The 22,249-nt window shown below is 36.6% G+C and overlaps 2 protein-coding genes across 3 annotated transcripts in view; both read right to left on the bottom strand.

Moving 5' to 3' along the window:
* The window catches only part of LOC137394900 (uncharacterized), a 35,261-nt gene extending 32,735 nt beyond the window's left edge, over positions 1–2,526 (bottom strand). The window contains exon 1 of one of the 2 annotated variants that reach the window (XM_068081678.1): positions 2,426–2,526. The gene's annotated coding sequence lies outside the window, so the exon portion shown is untranslated. The remainder of the gene's footprint in view (positions 1–2,425) is intronic. The other variant, XM_068081679.1, reaches the window with a different exon arrangement.
* Positions 2,527–17,057: 14,531 nt separating this feature from the next.
* Positions 17,058–21,345, bottom strand: LOC137393827 (uncharacterized protein C6orf163-like). Its single transcript, XM_068080536.1, has 5 exons — positions 20,649–21,345; positions 19,979–20,181; positions 19,252–19,356; positions 18,445–18,542; positions 17,058–17,987 (listed from the first exon to the last, which is right to left on the bottom strand). Exons 1-5 carry the CDS (start codon positions 20,842–20,844, stop codon positions 17,549–17,551), a joined length of 1,041 nt encoding a protein of 346 aa, XP_067936637.1. The 5' UTR covers positions 20,845–21,345; the 3' UTR covers positions 17,058–17,548.
* Between the last annotated feature and the right edge of the window lie 904 nt (positions 21,346–22,249).

The raw sequence follows: 22,249 nt of genomic DNA, 5'->3' as shown, positions 1-22,249 counted from the left end.
ATATTTCTATTGTAAACAAAAAACTTTGAGGACCAATTATTAATTATAATTACGCAGCAGATTTATCACAAGATCGTTCAGCTGCTCAAAACAAATCACTAGATACAAAGATTTTGCCAACCCATCCCATCAAAAAAATTATATTTTTTGTTAACATATGAATGTTTCTCTATGCTGAGTACATAACAAACAAAAACAGTCTTTATCATAGTATTGTGGTTTTACATAAATAAATCAGTCAACGATTCTTCATCAAGATGGGTATGAAACATTACTTCTACATATGTACTTCTATTCTACACGAAAGAAAACCACACTCATTCTCTTACATTTATGCAACACAATCACAAGCTACATTGTGCCTGAGTAAAGCCCGGCAAAATCATTTTACAATATATCATCATATGGTGATGGATAACGTCTTTAAATTATTTTACTTATTTACCAACGAATTCCATATAGTTTTGTGCTCTCATTTCATTTGAAATGAAGGACCAAATATTGTAAATGACGCCATCTTTGTTTATGTAGTCCGGGTGAGCCTTGTCGTTAATTGCTTCATGTTGTTTAATTAACGAAATAAGATAATCGTCCCATTTCTGTTTTAACTTTGCTCACACATGTAAGGAAAAATGTGACGCGTGCTCGCTAGAATTTCAACCAGCCAATAAGAGCAGAGGTTTGGCCACGAAATTTCGAGCAGGACCGAAATGGTTCGTTTCGGCGAGAAATGTCTTCGGCCAAACAGTTTACAACTGACACTGACGTCGTTGTGCGTCGTTTAGTTCGTTTCGGCTTTCGTGTGACCACCCCTTAACACTACACAGTGGCGGTTGACAAGAACCTCTTTCTGCACTAAGCCATAAAATATGTTAAAAAAGAGAACAACTCCCTAGTATCTAAACTTGAAATACTTATTTGCAATAACGATTTGTTTTATTATTAAATGAAACATGCGGTGTTCAATCATTAGGAGCAGTACGTTCAGAAGGTCTAATAAAAGCATTGAGCGAGATAATCCAAACGGTAGAACTCATAAATACTCAAAGCTTAAATAAGTCTTCATTATTATTATTATTATTTGAAAGCGCATTGAGCTACTAACTTCTGTATAAAGGCTTGCTATATCAACAACTTATCCCGGAATACTTTAGAGCTAACTGATAAGTGTCCAGATGAGACTATCATATCTCACTTACAACAAAGTCTTACAAAAATCCATAAAAATACCTAAAAACGTATCCTGATTAAAGCAGCAGATTTTTCATATGGCCGCTATTGCTAAGCCACAACTACACACCCGATATGGCCGCTATTGCTAAGCCACAACTACGCACCCGATATGGCCGCTATTGCTAAGCCACAACTATGCACCCGATATGGCCGCTATTGCTAAGCCACAACTACACACCCGATATGGCCGCTATTGCTAAGCCACAACTACACACCAATGAATTCCACAGTTTTTCCTCTAATGAGTAGGTAATAGACATAAGATGTAAATACGAATCATCAGGTCACACCAACATGTTTGTCTCAGTTGACAGTAATTCACTCTTCAGTGCTTGGTCAAATGAGTTGAAGATGGTCGCTTTAATTTTGGTTTGTATTTTGTTTCTAGCTCCAGCAAGCTTGCTAGCAAGCTCGCTAGCAAGCTCGCTAGCAAGCTCGCTAGCATTTGACAATATCACGATAAATGGTCTGAATAAACTTGAAGACTTGGCAATTTTAGTGAAGGACCAAATATTTAATTCAGTTACTATGTAATTGATACATGTAAGTGATTTATATATAAATTGATTTGCTAAAATGACTATACCTAGATATGCGAGTGTGTATATACACGTAGAAGAGTTTTATCACTGGTAATGTCTACATAAGGGCCATTCATCACGTAGGTCTTTCTAAATAAAACCAAAGACTACACAATAAATGACACGATAGACTATAATAGTAATAATAGACTTACATGGACTTACCTACCCACTTACATATTAAGGGGTGGTAATTCTAACAAACCAATTAAAATCTTAGCTATTTGGATTGTATAAATAGTGTAGCAGTGGAACTAACTCTATCATATTTCTGGTATCTCACAATATGACAAGTGGGTGAGTTGATGAGTGTGTCTGTAGCGATACCCATATTACAAAAGTGCACGGCACACTCTTTTCAATGTTTTTTCTATTAAAACATTATGTGTTGCTTTTAAACGTGAGCTGATTAAAGTATATATTTATATTTAATATGCGTTATTTGTACTGATAGGTATATACTAATAAGCACTGACCGAATCTACAAAGATCATCATCATTATCTTTAAGTATAAAACACTCGATGAGTATAAGAAGTATCAGACATAAGAAGGTTAATTGAGAAATAGGTATGAGTCAGATATCTGATAAGTTTGTTAAGTCACTCTCACCAGATGAGTCACAAGAGGTTGCGGACTAGCAGTGTTTGGGTTAGACAGATAGTCTCTTCATAAGAAATCCTATATTCTGATCCCTTTCAACCTCACAGACAATGAGTAGGACTCATGTCTGAAACATAAAAAATATGAACATTACTGAGAGAATACGTAAGCCACAAGTGTACTCCTAGCAAACTTGTGTAAGGAAGATGTGGCTGTACTTGATTGACATTAATGGCAACAGATAGCGTAACCCATGCTGCTATACAGAACATGGGTGCTTCAAATGTAGGTTGCTCAGAACATGGGCTGACCAGAATGTGGTCATATACTTGGAGGCAAATTAATCTTTGCGCCTGTATATGTCATTTAACTTTAATGCAATGGTATGCAGAATAACAAGACCAACATACTGTCACGATAACAATATACCTATGCAGGTGTCAGAGATATTTTGCGATGCAATCAATCACACATAACAGTTGAAATAGCTAAGGTTGCGTATCATGTAATCTCTCGCATAGAAACCATGTTATTGACGCCCTTCCTTTACTTTACGAATATCTAAAATCAATTCTGGTGCCAGACTAGGGAGTGTTCTAAAGAACGCAGAATATAACACCATTATCTAAGTTCATCTAGAAAACTAATTAAAATACAAACATCATCTAGAGTCGTGAACGGCAAGTAACAATTACTAGATGTCAAAGCTCAGAGAGTCAAACCAACCAGAAGCTGTCTCAGAAGCTTGATGTCTATGCATTTTGTTGCCAACAAGAGAGTATGCAACCAATATTCTTACAGGTCTATAAACCAATTTCAAATATTAACATCATATTTTCTATCAGTATATTTTCATTGGTGGTCTACAAAGTGGTCTACAATAAAAGATTTGTGAGCCATTTTGCAGTTTCAAATCACCTATAACAAAAATTAGATGCAAAAAATGGATGCATAGAAAGTTAATTTGAAGTTTCTGATTGGATCTGCGGTAATCGCCAGCAGTCCAAGCAAACTAAATAAATTGACAAATAACTGACTACATTTGAGATTAGGAAATTATAAAATTTTCACCTGTTCGTTGTATTTTATGACCATATTAGTTCACGCATATTTCGTTTCCCTAATAATTAGTTTTTAAACGGAAGTGAAAGTGCTGTGCATTACTTTGTTATTTATTATTACTGGCTGTTCTATAGCATGTTTAATTAGAAATGCTAAAGATAATAGGAAGGTCATACTTTAAATAATTTGTGTAAACAGGTTAATTGCATCTCAGAATGTATTACAGAAGATTTGGGGGCTAAACTACTATATAAGACTGATGAATTGATGACTGGTGAAAACTTGGTTTTTGCTGTTTTTCTTATTTCCTTATTGGCCCTCGTTTAATTTCACTTGTCGTTCAATACTAAGAATAGTTCTTTTTGGTAAACATCAATTGACAAACAATTATAAAAAGCTTCAAACCTACAAAACAATCATTATTATTCATGTCTTGGTATATTTTGGCTTTTACTTGGGTTTAAGAATTTTGTCCAAAACATGCCAGTATATTTTAGCTTCTCAGTATGCTAATACTCGAAAACAAATGCACACACTTGCTAAAATAGGAATTAATTCACAACTAAAGCCTGCAAGTGTAACACAGTAGTTACAAACAAGATGAAGTATATGTGATTTCATTTAAGAATAAGTTGATAAAAAATGCGAAAAAAACTTTATTCTTTGCCAATTTATCTTACACAAAGTTGTCTCTAATTTAATGAAAATCATTTATGAGATCGTATTCATATTCTCACGCCAAGCAACCCTTCAAAAAACTCAGTGTGTGGTATATGTACATGAATATATATATTATAACAATGATTACATTTCCACCATATTATTTTCAAACGTTTTCTCTCTAGAATATGTCACATCAGTCATACAAACATGGGAAGTGGCCGATCAACACAATTGATCCAGAACATAAAATGTCTGTTAGATTTGGCAAAGGCTTAATGGTTTGATGTCTAAAGGGCAACCTAACTGATGACACTTTAGACACGCCTGCCTGTCATTTAGACACACCTGAATCAGATAAAGCACTTTGTAAAGTGTTTATTTAATAGAAATAAGTTTTAAAAACAACTACCCCAGCCAATTGTAGAGCCAAGAAAACAAATACTGCAAAACCTCTATTTGAACGTCATGGCGCTCTATTTCTTAACCCTTCCCCTAAAAATAGTGGTGGTCAAATAGACATGGCGTTCAAATACAGGTGACGTTCAAATACAGGTGGCGTTCAAATAGAATTGGCGTTGTATTTTTCAAATAGCCTGTCAGAATTTCGGAAAGATAAATTTAATCTTTTTACGAGCGAAGCCAATTGTTGCCTACATTTTGCAGTTTCCTTCAGGCGGAGAGACATTAACTTTTTGGATGCAATAAATCTGTTAACTTACCTCTACCTTGTCAAAGATCTCTATATAAATATGCATTGGGAAACTGAAAAATATATCTACCAGTTAATATATATTGCTTGCAATTAACCTACGATGATATTATAGCCCGTGCACTGCCTTGCCATATGTTGGAACTTTCAATTTTTATTTCATGCTAAATTTGAAGGCCTATTTTTGTTTTATAACTATATTTAACAATCTTGCATAAAAGCTTATTGCGCTCATTGATGTGTTTGCGACAGTTTGCAGCCAAAAATAGCTTTTTATGTGCAATAGAAGTGGAGTTTTGGGCATTGATTCATTGTAAGCAGTGTTAAAATAACAGCAAGGACACTATCAAATAATAGGTTATAAACCTGCAAATTTATAAGTTATATAATAATAATAATCTATCTAATGCTACAAAGGTATATTTGAAAACAAGTGACATAAACAAACCATACTTTTAATACATGCAGAAACAAAAATTAACATTTTTGAAACAAAAATATTTGCATCGTTTGCTCGGCCAGTTGTGTTCTGATTGTTGCTTTCGATAGAACAAACATATTCTGGTTGTTCCTACCTTCCGCAATGTCATCTGATCCCAATTCTTCTTTTGCACTGCTAAACTAGTTGATATTAGTGTCAAAACAATTTTTCGAGCAGAACAAGAGTTTTTCACATTGCATTACGGACAAATGATAAACTTTTAGCTCCGTGTACGCTAAACACAACTTTTAGCCTAAAACTAATCATTCATATACCATCATATACATCCATATATCATTCATATACCATATACATCCATATATCATTCATATACCATATAAATCCATATATCATTCATATACCATATACATCCATATATCATTCATATACCATATACATTCATATATCATTCATATACCATATACATTCATATATCATTCATATACCATATAAATTCATATATCATTCGTAAATTTAAATCATTTTTCACATATGTCGAAGTATCAAGACCCTGTTAAACAAGGAACTACTATTAGCCTGATAGAGCTATAGACTATGTTTATGTTGCTGCTTTTAAAGTTTTAACGAAAAAACAAAAAGCTTTGGAATTGGAAAACTACTTCGATACGAACAGAAACAACGGAATAATTAATTGTTATTGATGTAACCGAGCCATTATCGAAAGGATTCCGTGAACACTTTTCTACCTATCACTGGCTATTATGGGTTCGTAAAGATCAAAGGATGTCATAGCGGCATTCAAATGAAGGTGGCATTCAATTAAAGAGTAGCACTTCATTTTCCAATCTTTCTCTTATAGTGGCGATCAAATGGAGGTGGTGTTTAAATAAAGGTGGCGTTTAATTAGAGGTTTTACAATAACTACCTTTGGTTCGACCAATATTGTGAATTAACAAAAAGCTTCACGCAAAAGCAACAACAGGATTCCTATGTCTATTCATTTTGCTGCTAGATGATAAAGAATTGGTAGCATGTTCTAGGAATCTATAAATCTAGGAATCTATGAAGCTTTCATACCAACTGTTCACAACATATAAAACACTAATAAGAATATTTTATTTAGTATATACTGAAGGGGCCAAACATATCTTTTTATGAATTAACTGACTAAATTTCCATTACTTATATCTTAGTGAGCTCTAAACTATCTAGGAATTAGCTTGGGAGCCTTACGATATGCAATGCAGCAATAAAATGTATGGGCAAGTTAGCAAACACATGCCTGTTGCCAATCTGAACCTCTGAGCAAACAATAACAATGTTGGCCTAGCGGTCTAAAGGGCTGACCTGTGAACACTTGTCAGGAAACTGCAAAACCAAATGAATTCTTAATAGTCAATGGTTCTTACTAAGGATGCCTCCCGCTGTCAAGGTTTCTTTACTACTAGGCTCAGACACTCTTAGCCAGAATCAAAGAGCCGTTGTTTGCGTGACAGTGCTCTTACCCAAACAGATATTGCAGTCGATCTGCAGGGATTGACAATAACAACAAAACTAATATTTCATGTATTTCATTTATTGTATCATATATATATCATATATTGTATATATTCATTTTATCATTCCTTCTTCTATTGAATTAAGCAGAAATGATGTATGTTGTTCTATTATGTGTCGTTTAATTTTCCTGCTAAATATACTGTGAAAGACAAACAACTTATGGTGATTATGGAAAAGCAACACTTGTACAACAATTCGGAGAGAAGCATTTGCGCTTATAAAAGCAAGTTTTAGGATGGTATTAGCTCTATACCCATATTGACAAAAAACTAGCAATTAATTAACTAAACATCTTAGACTAAAAACATGAGATATAATAAATTAATAATAAAGAACTGTAATAGCTATAACAACACAAAAATAATATAACATAGAAATATGCAAGTACAAATTTGAACTCAAACAGTCAACAAACAGACCAATTAGATACTTTCAGAACTATTTAGATAGATGGCAGATAATGTAAAACATGAGTTGAAATATCTAGAGTAAAGAGAGGATATTAAATAAATATTTTTAATCCATGCAGACTGTTTAAATTCTAATCTGCAACAAATTGCTAACCGTCAAAAGGTATTGGGGTTTTATTTACAATTTAATGGTCACAACAGTACATAGCGCGTTGCTGAAACGATTCAGTATCACATCCCACTAAAATGTCAAAAGGAGTTGTCACAAAATAGAGAAGACAACTCATGGTGACATACAAACTGATTGCACAGATACAGCATTGCAAGATTGATTATTTGATAAATGTAACTCGACATTATCATGCAGGATTATAAAAAGTTTATTTTTATAATGGTTTCACAAACAAATTATAAAAAAATTTTTATGAACTAATATTAAAGGTTGACTGGCAACAAAATTCACATTACAGTTATTTGGTATCAAAAGATTCACCATGTCTTACTCCGTTGTGTTGTAGGTGCCAAATATGTGGAAATGTGATTACAAGCTCTTAAAAACTCAAAAACGAAAAGCCGCCGTAGATTGGAATCTGTTTATTTATCTGACATAGTCATTACAGTTTGGTTATTGTCTTGTCACATGATGTTCTCACGAGAATTGAAAGGCCAATACAAAGTTCAATATAAAACATATCGTAGCACTAGTGTATGACAAACACTTTGGGTTTTACCGAACACCCCGTATCAAATATAGATGCTCGCTACTTAACAGTTTTGTTTCGGCATTATCTAATCGTCAAGTCGTAATTTGATCATATGACCCAATACTTCGAAAATAATTTCTGCAGCACTTTTCGATTATCACAGGTGACCAACAGGCTCGTCATGATTATCAGACAATGATATGTACGCCCTCGAGCTAAGCTTAAAAATTTTAACGAATTTTTACGGTAAGTTATAAGATATCACTGCTAAAAGTGACAGCATTACGATGACAATAAAACAGACGCGTAAGAACAATAGACATAGTTTTATTGAATGCGTGAAGTATATTTGTGAAACTATTTCGACGAATAAGGTTGCAAGAAAGTGTAAACAGAAACCATCTCTCACAACTACATCACATTTGAGCCGTTTTGGAAAGCGAATCCAAACTACGGCGGTCTCGTGTGGCTGCGATTTTCTGTTCGTTTTTGGGCTTTTGAGAGCTTGTAATCACCTTTCCACATATTTTGCACCTACAACGCAACAGAGTAAGACATGGTGAATCTTTTCATATCATATAACGGTAATGTGAATTTTGTTGCCAGTCAACCTTTAAACAATGCACTATCCTATTACATTCGGGCATGTACTATCCCGACAGCAAAAACACCAGTTGGAAAGGGCGAAAGAATCTCTTGCAGATCAACGGCCGCGTACTGCAACTTGTCATACTCCCAATTGTCTAGGTCTTCTTGCCATTGGATCAGAGTATGACTAGCCAAGTTAGTGGATCTCTGCAGTGCATCAGAAGAACCACTTAAATCCACGCACAGCTTTCTGCTTGCACCAAACCAACCAACCAAGCCCTGCGGCGATTGGAAGGTGGCAACGGGGACAGGGTAGTGAAACCTGGGAGTCCTCAGCTCCCAACCAGCACGCAGGCGGTGGAAGTTTATCAGTCGCTCGTCTCTTGAATGGAACAGGAGAGATGTTCGGTAGTTGCTTTCACGCCTGAGCAGCCCTTTTTAGGGACCGCCCTGCTCACCTCAATCCGAGGAAAGGACTAGAAAAGGTGTCCTATACATGGTCTGTTCCTTTTCTCACCTGGCTGGATTACCGCGTCCAGATGGTTCACCTTATTTGCGGTAGAAATCAACAGATTACACTAGCAACATGGAATGTACGCACGCTCATGGACAATCAGCGTAGTGATCGACCTGACCGTCGCACAGCTTTTGTGGCACGTGAGCTCAGAAGACATGATATTGATATTGCTGCACTACAGGAGACAAGACTTGCTGATGAGGGCCAGATGACAGAAGTGGGAGGTGGTTATACATTCTATTGGAAAGGGAGAGATGCTAAAGATCATAGGCTGTATGGGGTAGGTTTCGCTGTTAAAAATGAGCTTGTTAAGCACATGGACCATCTTCCTGTCGGCATTTCAGATCGACTGATGACCTTACAACTAAACATCAGTAAGAACAGGAAAGCAACACTGATCAGTGCCTATGCTCCGACTCTGATGGCCGAGCAAGAGGATAAAGAGCTATTCTATTCAGCTCTTGATGACACTGTATCACATATTCCTAGAGCCGACAAGGTTGTGCTTCTTGGAGACTTTAATGCAAGAGTTGGTACGGACAGCACGACATGGAAGGACGTCATCGGCAAAGAGGGAATTGGCAGTATGAATGGCAATGGTCTCATGCTTCTCACCAAATGTGCAGAACTTAACCTTGTGATTACAAACTCCCTGTTCAGACAGAAGAATAGAAGGAAAACAACCTGGAGGCACCCTCGCTGCGGTCACTGGCACTTGATAGACTATATAATCACCAAACAGCGGGACTTGGCAGATTTAAGAGTAACCAAAGTGATCAACTCAACAGATAGCTGCTGGACGGATCACAGATTGGTGAAAACTCTGCTGAGTTTCACTCTACAGCCCAAACAGAGAAGAGCTAAACGGACAGCAAGGCCAAAGTACAACGTGAATCTATTCAATAAACCGGATGTGAAAAAAGACTTTCAAACAAAAATCAATGAGAGACTATCAGCTGAAACCTATGACCAAAATGTCAACTCGACTTGGACAAATCTAAAGAGCTGTATCACTGAGATATGCGAGGAGGTATTAGGCAAAGCGAAAAGGCACCACCAAGACTGGTTTGATGAGAATGACCTAGAAATAGAACAACTTATAAATAAAAAACGATCTAAATTTGCAGCCTGGCAAAATGATCTTAGAAACAAGGAGAAACAGAAGGCATACCACAGCATACGAACAGATGTGCAGCGACGAGTTCGAAGGATGCAGAATGAATGGTGGACACAAAAGGCAGAGGAGCTTCAGAGCTTGGCGGATCAGAATAAGACAAGGGATTTCTTTGCAGAGACACGAAAACTGTACGGTCCTCTGTCACATGGCTCTGTACTAGTTCGAGACAAGAATGGTGTGCTCCATAAAGACAAAGATGCCATCAGAGATTGCTGGAAAGAACACTTTTCAAATCTTTTGAACCAAACATCCACTGTAGCTGATCCAGTCCTGCAGAAAGTCCCACAGCTGCCAACCCATCTGCAGCTAGGAGAAGAGCCAACACTAGTCGAGACGAAATCCGCCATTCGAGCAATGAAGAGTGGGAAGGCTGCTGGCGCTGATGGAATACCTGCAGAAGTTTTCAAGCATGGTGGAACTAAACTTACCAAGAAACTGCACTGCCTTTTTACACTTGTGTGGACAACTGAGAAAATACCTGATGAATTACGTGATGCACTGATTGTTACCATCTTCAAAAAAGGAGATAGGACGATGTGTGGGAACTACAGGGGGATATCCCTCTTGTCAATAACGGGGAAGATTCTAGCTAGAATTCTGTCCTATAGACTCTCCAGTGTTGCAGAAAAAATTCTTCCAGAGACGCAGTGTGGTTTTAGGCCTGGCAGGGGTACAGTAGATATGATATTTGCTGCTAGACAGATCCAGGAAAAATGCCGAGAACAGAACAAGGACCTTAACATGGCCTTCATAGACCTTACCAAGGCTTTCGACACTGTTGACAGACAATCTCTATACAAAGTACTTGAGAAAATCGGCTGCCCTCCCAAATTTGTGGCTATTGTGCAGCTTCTGCATGATGAGATGCACGCATCAGTTTTGGTGGATGGCCAACAAACGGATCCTTTTGGAGTAAAAACTGGGGTGAAACAAGGCTGCGTGATTGCGCCAACGCTGTTTTCTATCTACTTGTGTGCTGTACTGCACCTTGTGAAACAAGAACTCTCTGAAGGTATCACATTGAACTATCGAAAAGGCGATCTGTTCAACTTGCAGAGACTTCGGGCTAAAACTCTAACTTCGAAACAAAGTGTTCTTGAGCTCCAATATGCTGATGACAATGCTCTCGTGGCTCATACAGAAGAACATCTTCACGAAGTCATGACAGCTTTTGAAAATGCTTGCAGGGCTCTTGAACTCAAGCTGAATGCAAAGAAAACTCAAGTATTGTGCCAGCCGAAACCTGGAAAAAACATAGTCACTCCACGCATTGTTGCCGGAGGCGAACCACTTTGCCCTGTAGATGACTTTGTATACCTAGGTAGTAATCTCTCCTCCAAGGCCGACCTAGGGAAGGAGATAGAGAGAAGACTGCAAGGAGCTAGCATAGCATACAGCAAACTGAGACAAAGAGTGTTTGAAAATCCAGTCTTGCAAGTCGACACCAAGCTAAAAGTGTACAAGGCAGTAATTGTCCCCACACTACTGTATGCCTCAGAAACGTGGGCTACTTACAGCACTGACGTCAAGGTTCTGGAGAACTATCACATTAGGAAAATGAGAGAACTACTAATGATCAAATGGTCTGACAAACGCACTAACAATAGTGTGTATCAACAAGCTAAGATGTCCAGCCTTGAAAGTATGATCGTTAAGAACAGACTTCGTTGGGCTGGACACTTGGTTAGAATGCCAGACTGCAGACTACCAAAACAGATTCTGTATGCCGAACTAGAAAATGGGAAGAGGTCACAGGGGGGACAAAGAAAGCGCTATAAAGACTGTCTCAAAGATAGCTTGAAGTGTTGTCACATCAGATGTGAAACCTGGGAATGGAATGCCACGAGAAGAACTGGATGGAGAACTGTAACTCATAAAGGGGTGAAGATACTTGAAAATGAAAATATGCGTCACAGAGAAGAGCTCAGGGCAGCACGAAAAGTGCGGCTTAGCTCATCTGATACTTTGATGAATGATGACTACCAATGTCCATATTGCAATCGTCAATGCAGAGCAACGATCGGACTACGGAGCCATCTTAAAACACACCAAACACATCAATAAAGCAAGCAGACATCTTACTCTAAAGAGAGGGATTGCATAGAGAGAGAGAGAGAGAGAGAGAGAGAGAGAGAGAGAGAGATCCTATTACAGCCAAATTCAAACAAAGATGGAGGTTAAAATTCAAATTTAAAGGTTAACTTGCAACGAAATTCACTTTACAGTTATTTGGTATCAAAAGATTCACCATGTCTTACTCTGTTGTGCTGTAGGTACAAAATATGTGGAAATGTGACTACAAGCTCTTAAAAGCTGAAAACGAACAGTTTAGCGCAGCCATCACGAAACTGCCGTAGATTAGAATCCGTTTTCAAAGCGGCTCAAATGAGACATAGCTGAACAAGATGGCTTCTGTTTACACTTTCATGCAACCTCATTCGTCGAAATATTTTCACAAATATACTTCACGCATTCAATAAAACTATGTCTATTGTCATTACGCGTCTGTTTCATCATCATTGCAATGCTGTCATTTTGAGGACTGATATCTCAAAACTCACTGTAAAAATTCGTTTAATTTTTTAACCTTAGCTCAAAGGAGTGCATATCATCCTCTAATAACATGACAAACATGTTGGTCACCTGTGATATTTGAAAAAGGCTTCACAGATTATTCGCGCTGTTTGGCAGGAAGTTTGTGTCACATGATCAGATTACGACTAGACAATTAGACTAAGCCGAAACAAAACTGTAAACTAGCCAGCATCTATAATTGTTAAGGGCTCTTCGGAAAAAACCCAAAGTTTTCTCATAAACTAGTGCTACGAGAAGTTTTATATTGAGCCTTTTATTGGCCTTTTAATTCACTTGAGAACATTCCGTGTCAAAACAATAACCAAATCGTTTGACTAAGAGTCATGAAATAAATTGATTCCAATCTACGGTGGTTTCATGATGGCGGCAATTAACTGTTCGTTTTTGAGCTTTTAATCACATTTCCACATATGTTGCAACTACAACACAGCAGAGTAAAACATGGTGAATCTTTTGATACCAAATAACTGTAATGTGAATTTGGTTGCAAGTCAACCTTTAAAAACAAGATGATCTTTTTTGGTTGATGACCAGTGCAGTGTAGAGTTACATGTTTGCCGAATCACAAGAAGCATTTAGGAATGCTTTCATTCGACTTTGCAGGGCAGATAGTCATGAAGAGCAGATGGTGGATAGCAACCAATAAGGTTCAAAATAATTACTTCATTACAGATGTATGAGATCATTCGGTATTCACTTACAACAAGAAAATTACTAACAAAACATGAAAGATTCACAATCCATTAAGCATCGTAGGGAACAAAATTAACAGATAAAAGTAAAAATATGTATAATTCTAACAACGTATAATCCCAACCCCTTAAAAGTTCTATCAGAGTTGATTTTGGCCGAAAAGGGACCAACTGAATTGGATCGAAGACTGGCCCCACAGTGTCGGACTGAAAACTGACCGAGCTGAATTGGACCAAAAACTGGCCTGGCAGAGTTAGATCGAAAACTGGCAACAATGATGCTGCACTGCATGGAGCGCTCTTACAAAATGAGTAGCCTTTGGAATAAAAAAACATGAGCGTCTTCATCATCGTGCTGTCTCCATTGCAGTTTCCAGTGTTCCATCACACGAGGTGCTAAAGGATCACATGCTACAGGAGCATTCAAAGACTACAGCCTGCCAAACCGAGGCCTCCTCTCGTCGCAGCCGGTCTTCGCAGAGGCGCCGCCAAAGGTAGCCAAGCAAACAACGCAAATAGAGGTATGACTTTTATCCCTGCCATAGCCAGCCCTTGCCAAGCTGAGGAGCAACATCACAGATGCCCCCCATCTCCATGGCAATTTCGGTGGTAGCCTGTAAAAAGGCACAGGCCCGAGCATGAGACAGTCATAGCCTCTGTTGCTCTGCAGCCTACAGCTCTTATTTGAGATCTTCAACTTGGACTACCATCTGTAAAACTAAGCCAGCGCTGTCCCCAATGGCCTAAAAGGGCCACCATTTTGTTCAGAAGTCTGATTCTGGCTATTGTCGTATACTTCATAGTCAATTAAATAGTGTGAGCTGTAATGCAATCGTAATCTCCATACAAATCAACTTTTGATATACTTCAACTAAAGAGCATCAGTCTACCACACATCTAAATGCATATGTAGTACGAGCTTGATGTGTACGCTCTGGAATTTTGGGGCTTCCAAAGCCCGATGTGAGAAAAACCAACTTTTTTAATAGGTGCTTTTCTATTGAATACGCGTTTACATTGGCTCAATTGAACGTATAAATTTGCTTAAAATACATAATACATTTGTGCATCTGAATTCAGTGTTCATCTTTTAGTTATAGTAATAGTTATTGGCTTCATATGCATTGAAGCTCATAAATGTAGTTTTGATTGCACTATACTTCATCTACACCGATTATTTTTATTGTTACGTTGCTCACTAATGACATACGCACACTAGATATATTGTAATAATATTAGATTTTGCCAGTAATAATATTCGATTTTACCAGTCAAGACAAAACACGACGAATCAGAGTTGAAGAAAATCACCAAATCAAGAAATTTCACCAAATTTGCAGCATGCATTACGTATGTCTTACGTTCATAATTTGGCACAAACGTTCACTGTACTCTTATAAATTGCAAGACCTATATAAATTAGATGATTAAAAAATGTTGAGTATTAATATTCCAATTTTGCATTTAATATATCAACCAGCCCTAATAGATATTATTTGCAACTGAGTACAACATAGAATCTTATAATCTTACACTCAGGTTTGCAAGCTCTTTCAATTAGATCAGCGAATATCAGATACGCTGTTCATCGTGAATAACCTGAGCGTCACCAAATGCGACAACGGATATGGAGCTGAGACGAATTCCTTCCTATCATTTTAGCCTATCACAACACATCGCCGCAAACCACTTTGCTTATGACAACGTAGTAGGCTATTAAAATTTTAGTGGTTATCAGTCTTATACGGTAACTACTTATAACTGTCGGTAAAATTTATAAACACTCTATTTTGGCATAAATGACGTTTAGACCGCTTATTGTTAAACCAGAAACAATCATGTTTTGATACAAGATTCCCAGGAATTTTGATGGGAGATATTGTAAAAAAATGTAGGCAGTGTTCTTCTCTTCATTGGAAGAGACCAACAGCTTTATAAAAAAGGAGCTACGAACAAACGTTCAATGGTCGACGTACAAAACAGAGAAGAAGTTCTAGGAGACATTTGATGGCATGTAGGTCAATGTGGGGGCACAAACTTTTGGTTGGGGTTGGCAATTTACTCTGGATGTGTAGTCAATCATTAGAGTAAATCCTATTCTATACTTTAAAGAAACCAAGAAAAAATAACATCATTTCAGTTTTAATTTTGCTTGGCAGCTACTCCTCAATCATTTACTTGTCTAAATAATTTTACTGACATTTCATTGGTCGTCATTTATGCCGAAATAGTTTGTTTATAAATTTCGCCTAACCCGGTTCACCACATTCGTACATGTATAATTGCACTACTAATTACCCAAGTAGCGGTCTCAATTCCAAGAGTAAATCAGCTCCGAGATAACAAAAAAATTTCTGCATCTGAGAACTTCAGAATTCAGCAATATCTTTATTATGGCATGTTTTCAAATTCATTATTTTCAACATTCATTATCATAAAAATAGAGTCCATTTCGAAGGAAACAACCAGTCAACAACTCTCACCTATTTTGTTCTGTATCTAAAATGCAAATCCATACATTGTCAAACTGATCAATGATATACAGCCCCCACAGGGGGGCTGTATATCATTGATCATTGAACTGATGAACACTGCCGCATAATAAAATCTACGTGTTCCTAAAATTATGCCACAATAGGTATTATTTTAAAGTACTCAATACTTGCTCAATATCAACCTAATTATAACTAGAAACCCAGATGTTATAAACAATCAAAAATTGAATGATCCTGAAACTGGATTTGTAACAACTACATCTGATTAGCAAGCAGATTAGCAAACTCATTTTTATATCCAGATTCCAGAACCACCTAAGGTATCATTAATAGTATTATTTGATTTTTTTTACTTTGAGTAATGCTACCCCAGTCAGCTATTTCATGTTTTAGAGACACAGATATATAGAGAACAGATCTACAGCTTTAGCTTAGTATAATAAGGCGATAACTTTCATCCTACAATTATTTTCTTCCTGTTGAATTTAATTCGGCAAAGTTTGACATTCGTAAAGATCACAAATCTTCACCATAGACCAGCTCGCTATCAGACTGTGAGACAGCAGCACCGAGTTGGATGGTTCATGCATACCAAACTTAGTGACAGTGAAATGTCTTCCGCTGTCACTATTGTTGATACTATTCCGGTATAGTTTTCGTTTATGTTTTTAGTGCTATCTTTGGTATATTTTAGTGAAATGTCATTCGTGGGGTTATTGTTATTCAAACTGATACTATCGAATAGTTCATTTTGCTTTGTTTGTACTTTTTGTTATTTTTTATGCTTCACCTATGAATTAAACTCGATAAAACATCACACGCACTCACATAATAATTTTTGAAGCAAAATGTTTGGTAAATTGGATTTTGCAGTCAGTACTAGTAATGGAGAATATAAAATGTTGTCATATGTATATATTAGAGTTGGTTGTAAAATGGAGTTTAGAACAACTGGTTAGCAGCAGGATGTTAATTCTTGTGAGTAAACAGAAGAAGAGGCTTAAATAGTTGAATAAAATGGAGTACGTCATATTAGCTTTCGTTATTATATCTGAGATTATTATTGGCTGCGATACAATTGACTCATATCAAACATATATTTTGTTTATACCATTCAACAAATAACAAAAGAAAAGAAAACATAAATTATGGTTCTTCAAAAGAAGCAGGTAAATCGATTGTATAAAACCTCCAGAAAAAAATTGACCTAGTTTATAATGCACTGCAATCCATACACAGCCATAAAAGGAGAATGACAATCAGGAAAATATTATGCTTGTTCAACAAATACTCAAGTCAAAGCACCAAAAACCATTCAATAGCACAATTAGTAGAAACAAACCGAACAGAGGGTCATAAATGTGAATCAGATTTTTGTTTTATGAATTTAAACATTCAGTACATGCATTTATCAAGAACTCATAAATGACTAAACAACATGATTTAAAAATATTCTTACACGGAGTATCATTGGCCGGCTAAAAGGACAAGTAAGATTTGAGATCGATATGATTAACTTCAGCTGTGTGTTGTACTAGGGACATCATTGCGCGGGTTAACAACATTTGGGTTGGACTCTACATCAAGTAAAAGATATCTAGACTGACCAGGGTCAAACATGGGGTGTCTGTCTATGAACTCTTGGTAATTAGCCTGCACCTTGATCAGTTCATCATAAAGCTGCTCACGCTTCGTTTGCACCCTCGCCACTTCCTTCTCCTTCTTTTCCACTTTCTTGTGAACTGAGATAATAGCCTTCTCCAACTTTTCAATCTCTACTACGTGTTGTCGCTGCACAGCAGCAACGGCTGCAGCCCCGACTTCTTTCTCTGCTGTTTGAGCTTTCAAAACAGCTGCAGCCTTTTCATTTTCTTTCTTTTTGTCAAAAGCAGCGAGGGCGAGATCTTGTTCTGTGGCTAGTGCTTCTCTGGTTTTCGCCAGTTTCTCAGCAGCTTCTCTAATGAGCAGAGTGTTTACAATTTCATTCATTTGATTGCTTTGCATTTCTAGAACATTCCAGAATAATTGAATAATCAAGAACAGAATAATAAAATTCTACTAACTGTTGTTTTGAACATCACATGACTCGGTAGCTTTGATGTAATAGATTTTTAATGCTTAGTTTGAGGTCATGTGTAGCAATAACATTTATAAATTTATACATAAAATGAAGTGACTCTCGTATGATATACAATTATACATGCTGCCGTGTATACAGCTCTTATGTACAAGTCTGAGTTGAGATCTGTACAGAGCATATCCATACAAATATGTGTATTAGAAAGATCACCTACAGCTACATTGCATTTTAAAGTTCACTTATTTGCTAACGTTATTATCATTATTATTAACAACTTAATTCTTTTCTTCAGAAAAAGCTAGTACAGCAGTGCATAACATGTAATTTGGCTTACTGCAGGAGTTGTTTCCTCTCTTGTTCTGCAACTTTCAGTTCTTGTATTCTGGCAGATTCTACCGCCTCTTGAAGCTCGAGAGAACACTTTTCTTTGACCTTCACCCAGAGTAATATACAGCATGTATAATGCAAGTGCCTTGAATTAAGAATTCATATCAATTTTTTGAAACAAATGTGGACATAGAATAAGGGTATTTACCTATTCAGCAGGACTATTATGAAGCTACTAGTGCATCTCGCAATTGTGTCTAGTAAACTTCTAAATATATATTTTAAACTCGTCTAATGATAAATTTACAATTTTTTGCTTTAAAATACATAAACAACAGCAACAAATGTTCTTAAAGTATAGACAAAATGTTGAAATTTTAAATAAATTTAGCCATTCTAGAGGATGCCTACGTTATATAAATAGACTCATTTGCCCGATAAGTCTTCATTGAAGGAATAAATACACGTAACAAATAAGTTAAGTAAACTAAGCACATACATAGGATCACCAATATTTTAGGGCTTCCATAGCGCACAGCATTCAATAAGTGCGTCATCTTACTTGTTGATCCTAACATCAGCATCGCAGTGGAGGTGTTTCGTACAAGAAACATCATTACAGCTACATGCAGAGTGCATCCAACAAACCTACTAATATTTACAGTACGTGTTCAAAAGAGAGTTGCCTAATCAGCAGCTGGTGAAATGCATTATATCAACACCACAATAGTATAGATTTGAATACTGTCATGGGCCCTAACAGAATTATTCCGCCTTATCCGACAAACAATCAACTACCATAAACCATGATCACCTGCTCTACAGTTGCTTTTAGTTCGGCAGCTGCTTGAATCTTTTCTGCTTCTATCATCTCTCTCATTTTGTTCTGCATCTTTGTTTGTACAGCTAAGGTTTTTTCCTGCAAATGCCAAAATTTCACAAAGGGTAATTAAACGTTTTTTTTCAATTCACTTTTAAAATTTATCATAAGTGATTAATAACTTTTTAAAACTCGATTAAGCTGTTGGATTTACATTTCCAAGTCCGACTTGTGTTTTAAAATGATTTACCATTTTTTTGCTGTTGCTTGACCAGCCATGTAACAAATATAAGAGTACACTGTAAAATTCTATACTTCTATCTGTCACCAGCGAGCTTAATCAACTGATGGATGAGCACGCGAGAGAGCTGTTAAGAAGGTAGACACCATACTAGGAGACACTGAGTATTTAGACTCCATTGATGATGACAGGCTTATGAAGAGGAGTCTATGTACTGTGAAACAATGGTAATTTACCTGATTACCGATTAGCTAGCAGAAGCTGGTGAAGGTTTTTAAACCAAAGCATTCTAGAGCATCTGTGTCAAATCTGATTTTATAACACTTTCTTAATTCAGTAAGATAATCCTAAACAGCGGCACAGCTTTCCGCTATTAGCTTTACAAGATTACGATGAATCACAGTAGTAAAAACTAGGCTTATTCAATGCACCAGCTAAGACCACAGTCAAACAGAAAAAGATTTTTGTCAAAGAACCAACCGTTATGGATCGCTCATGCTGTTGTCGGAGTTGTTGGAGCTGTTTTTCGTGTTGAACTTTGGCTTCATCTAAAGCCTCACGAACCGCTTGTATCTTAAGTTCTTTGGCTGCCTCCCACGTTTCAGCAACTGCCTTTTCTACTGCCACTTGCTGAAGTTTGACACTTTCTTCTCTCGTCTGTCGATTGATCAGCTCTCCAAGGTCTGCAAGAGACAGTGTAGCTTTTCACGATCATAAAATTAACAAGCACATCAACTACCTTGAATGCTGCATACTAACAGGTAAATCTGAAGTAACAGCTTAACCTGTAAATGTCTCTAAATAGTTTGACTAAGTTACCAAGTTGACACAAAAGACCATAATACTGGCTATGAAAATAGATTACATAACATTACAAATGTTGAAACAGTGTTTATTAGAAATAGATATATATACATTGTATATACATAAGAGAATAAAGGCTGCATATATAGGCTGCTGAAAAAATACAAGCAGTTCTGATTAGCAGTCCCATGGTGAATAATCTTTGTTGCAAGGCATATTTTTTGCGTGATATTATCTAGGGTGCCAATCAAAGTGCAAGACTGATCAATATCTGAGAAAAAAGTATTAAATGTGCTATCTCTGCTGTGTTAAAATTTGCACTATAGACATTATTATTCTAGCCTACCCATTATTCTTTGATGAGTGAAATTTTGAACCTTTACTGGCTTGGTTTCTTCATAACGCTTAGGCACTGTTCTGGAGTTACGAAGAGCTGGAAGCTCATAGCTTTTTAAAAGTTGCTGAGGCACAGTACATACTTTTCTTGCTCTGACAACCTCCATGACTGAGGCGTCTGAACTGTCAGAGACAGGAGCCTTCATAACGCTATCAAACAATAATAATACAGGAGTTGAGGAATAACCACATGTATTGTTTAATACTGTAAAGGATTATGTGAATAAATGCCAGTTTTAATAGCTAAGGAATGATAATTGCTTGAAGTTCTTCTGTCTTTAGGCTTTCGTATATAACTCCGACAATAGCTTACATAATCCAGCAGTTGCAATCACTTGTAAACAAAGAAAGTTTACTCACATCAAGTTTGACTTACTAGACGCTATGACACTTGGCTGAGAAGATAGAGAGCGACTAGCACACCGGCATTTAAGAAACGAAGATAGAGTCAGTACTTAAACAAGTAGATTGCAAATTGTTTGACTTTACATGAATTAGTTTAGAGAACACGCTCCTTATTAACACTCTACCAATATACAACTGGACTAATCATTATGAAAGGCAAAAGAAAAACAGAGTACAAATTACAGAAGGCTATGGTGACAAGCAAGGAGCAAAATAACCACAAGGTAAAATATAAATGTCATCATTCCTTTTTGTCACTGATCTGAGAACTCTGTAGTTTTGTTGTCACAGTACTTGAATTAACAATAAAATATGGCAGCATATTCACTGTTTCAGCTATAAAATTGATCAACATGACTTTGAACTAAAATCGATATAAATTTGTGAAAAATCAAATCAATTTTAGTTTAAACCTACGTTTATCTTGCTTATAGCCTACTCTGCCCATTGTGGATCCAGTGCTCTGTTTGGTTTTTCTACTTATAAAGTTACAAAGATTGTAACATCTAACAAGCAACATGTTTACAGTTAAGTTCATGTAGCACTATAACAAGTAAGTTTGCCTATCATATCTAATGTACAGTTAAGTCAAAAGATATTACTACCAACTTTTACATATAACCTAGAAAGTCTGTAAGTCATATGCGTACCTAATTACTACTAGATTAGGTCAGCTCCAATCGTAGTGCTAGCTTGAGCTTAAATCATTAATATTTTAGAAGCTAGTGCATATAATTAATTTGTAAATCAAGTCGGCGTATTTTCAACGCATAAAAGTAACTGTTCTAACTATTTCAACGTTGCGATCGTGTAAGCCTCGGATATATAAACTATGAAGTAATGGTGTTGTGCGTACGAGTAGCTCTCAAGGAGCACTTGAAAACATGCAAATATTATCTTATAGTTATTGCAGAAGTTACTACCGTATACATCAACGAATTGGATCACTATACTTCAAGAACACCGTTACAAAATCATTTTCTGGCGTTTATAGCAAACTCATTACTACCGTTACCAGTTAAGTCAACCAACTTAGAATACAGTAAGATATAGCCCACTCTTCTTGTTTAAATGAATAAATTTAGCGCCTCAAACCATTCTTTTAAATTCACTTCATCAGACAAAAGACAGCTATTAGTCGATCAT

Source organism: Watersipora subatra, chromosome 4 (genome assembly GCF_963576615.1).
Source record: "Watersipora subatra chromosome 4, tzWatSuba1.1, whole genome shotgun sequence".
Lineage (NCBI taxonomy): Eukaryota > Metazoa > Bryozoa > Gymnolaemata > Cheilostomatida > Watersiporidae > Watersipora > Watersipora subatra.
The sequence above is the reverse complement of the archived record's forward strand: the minus strand, read 5'-3'. Positions and strand labels throughout refer to the sequence as shown.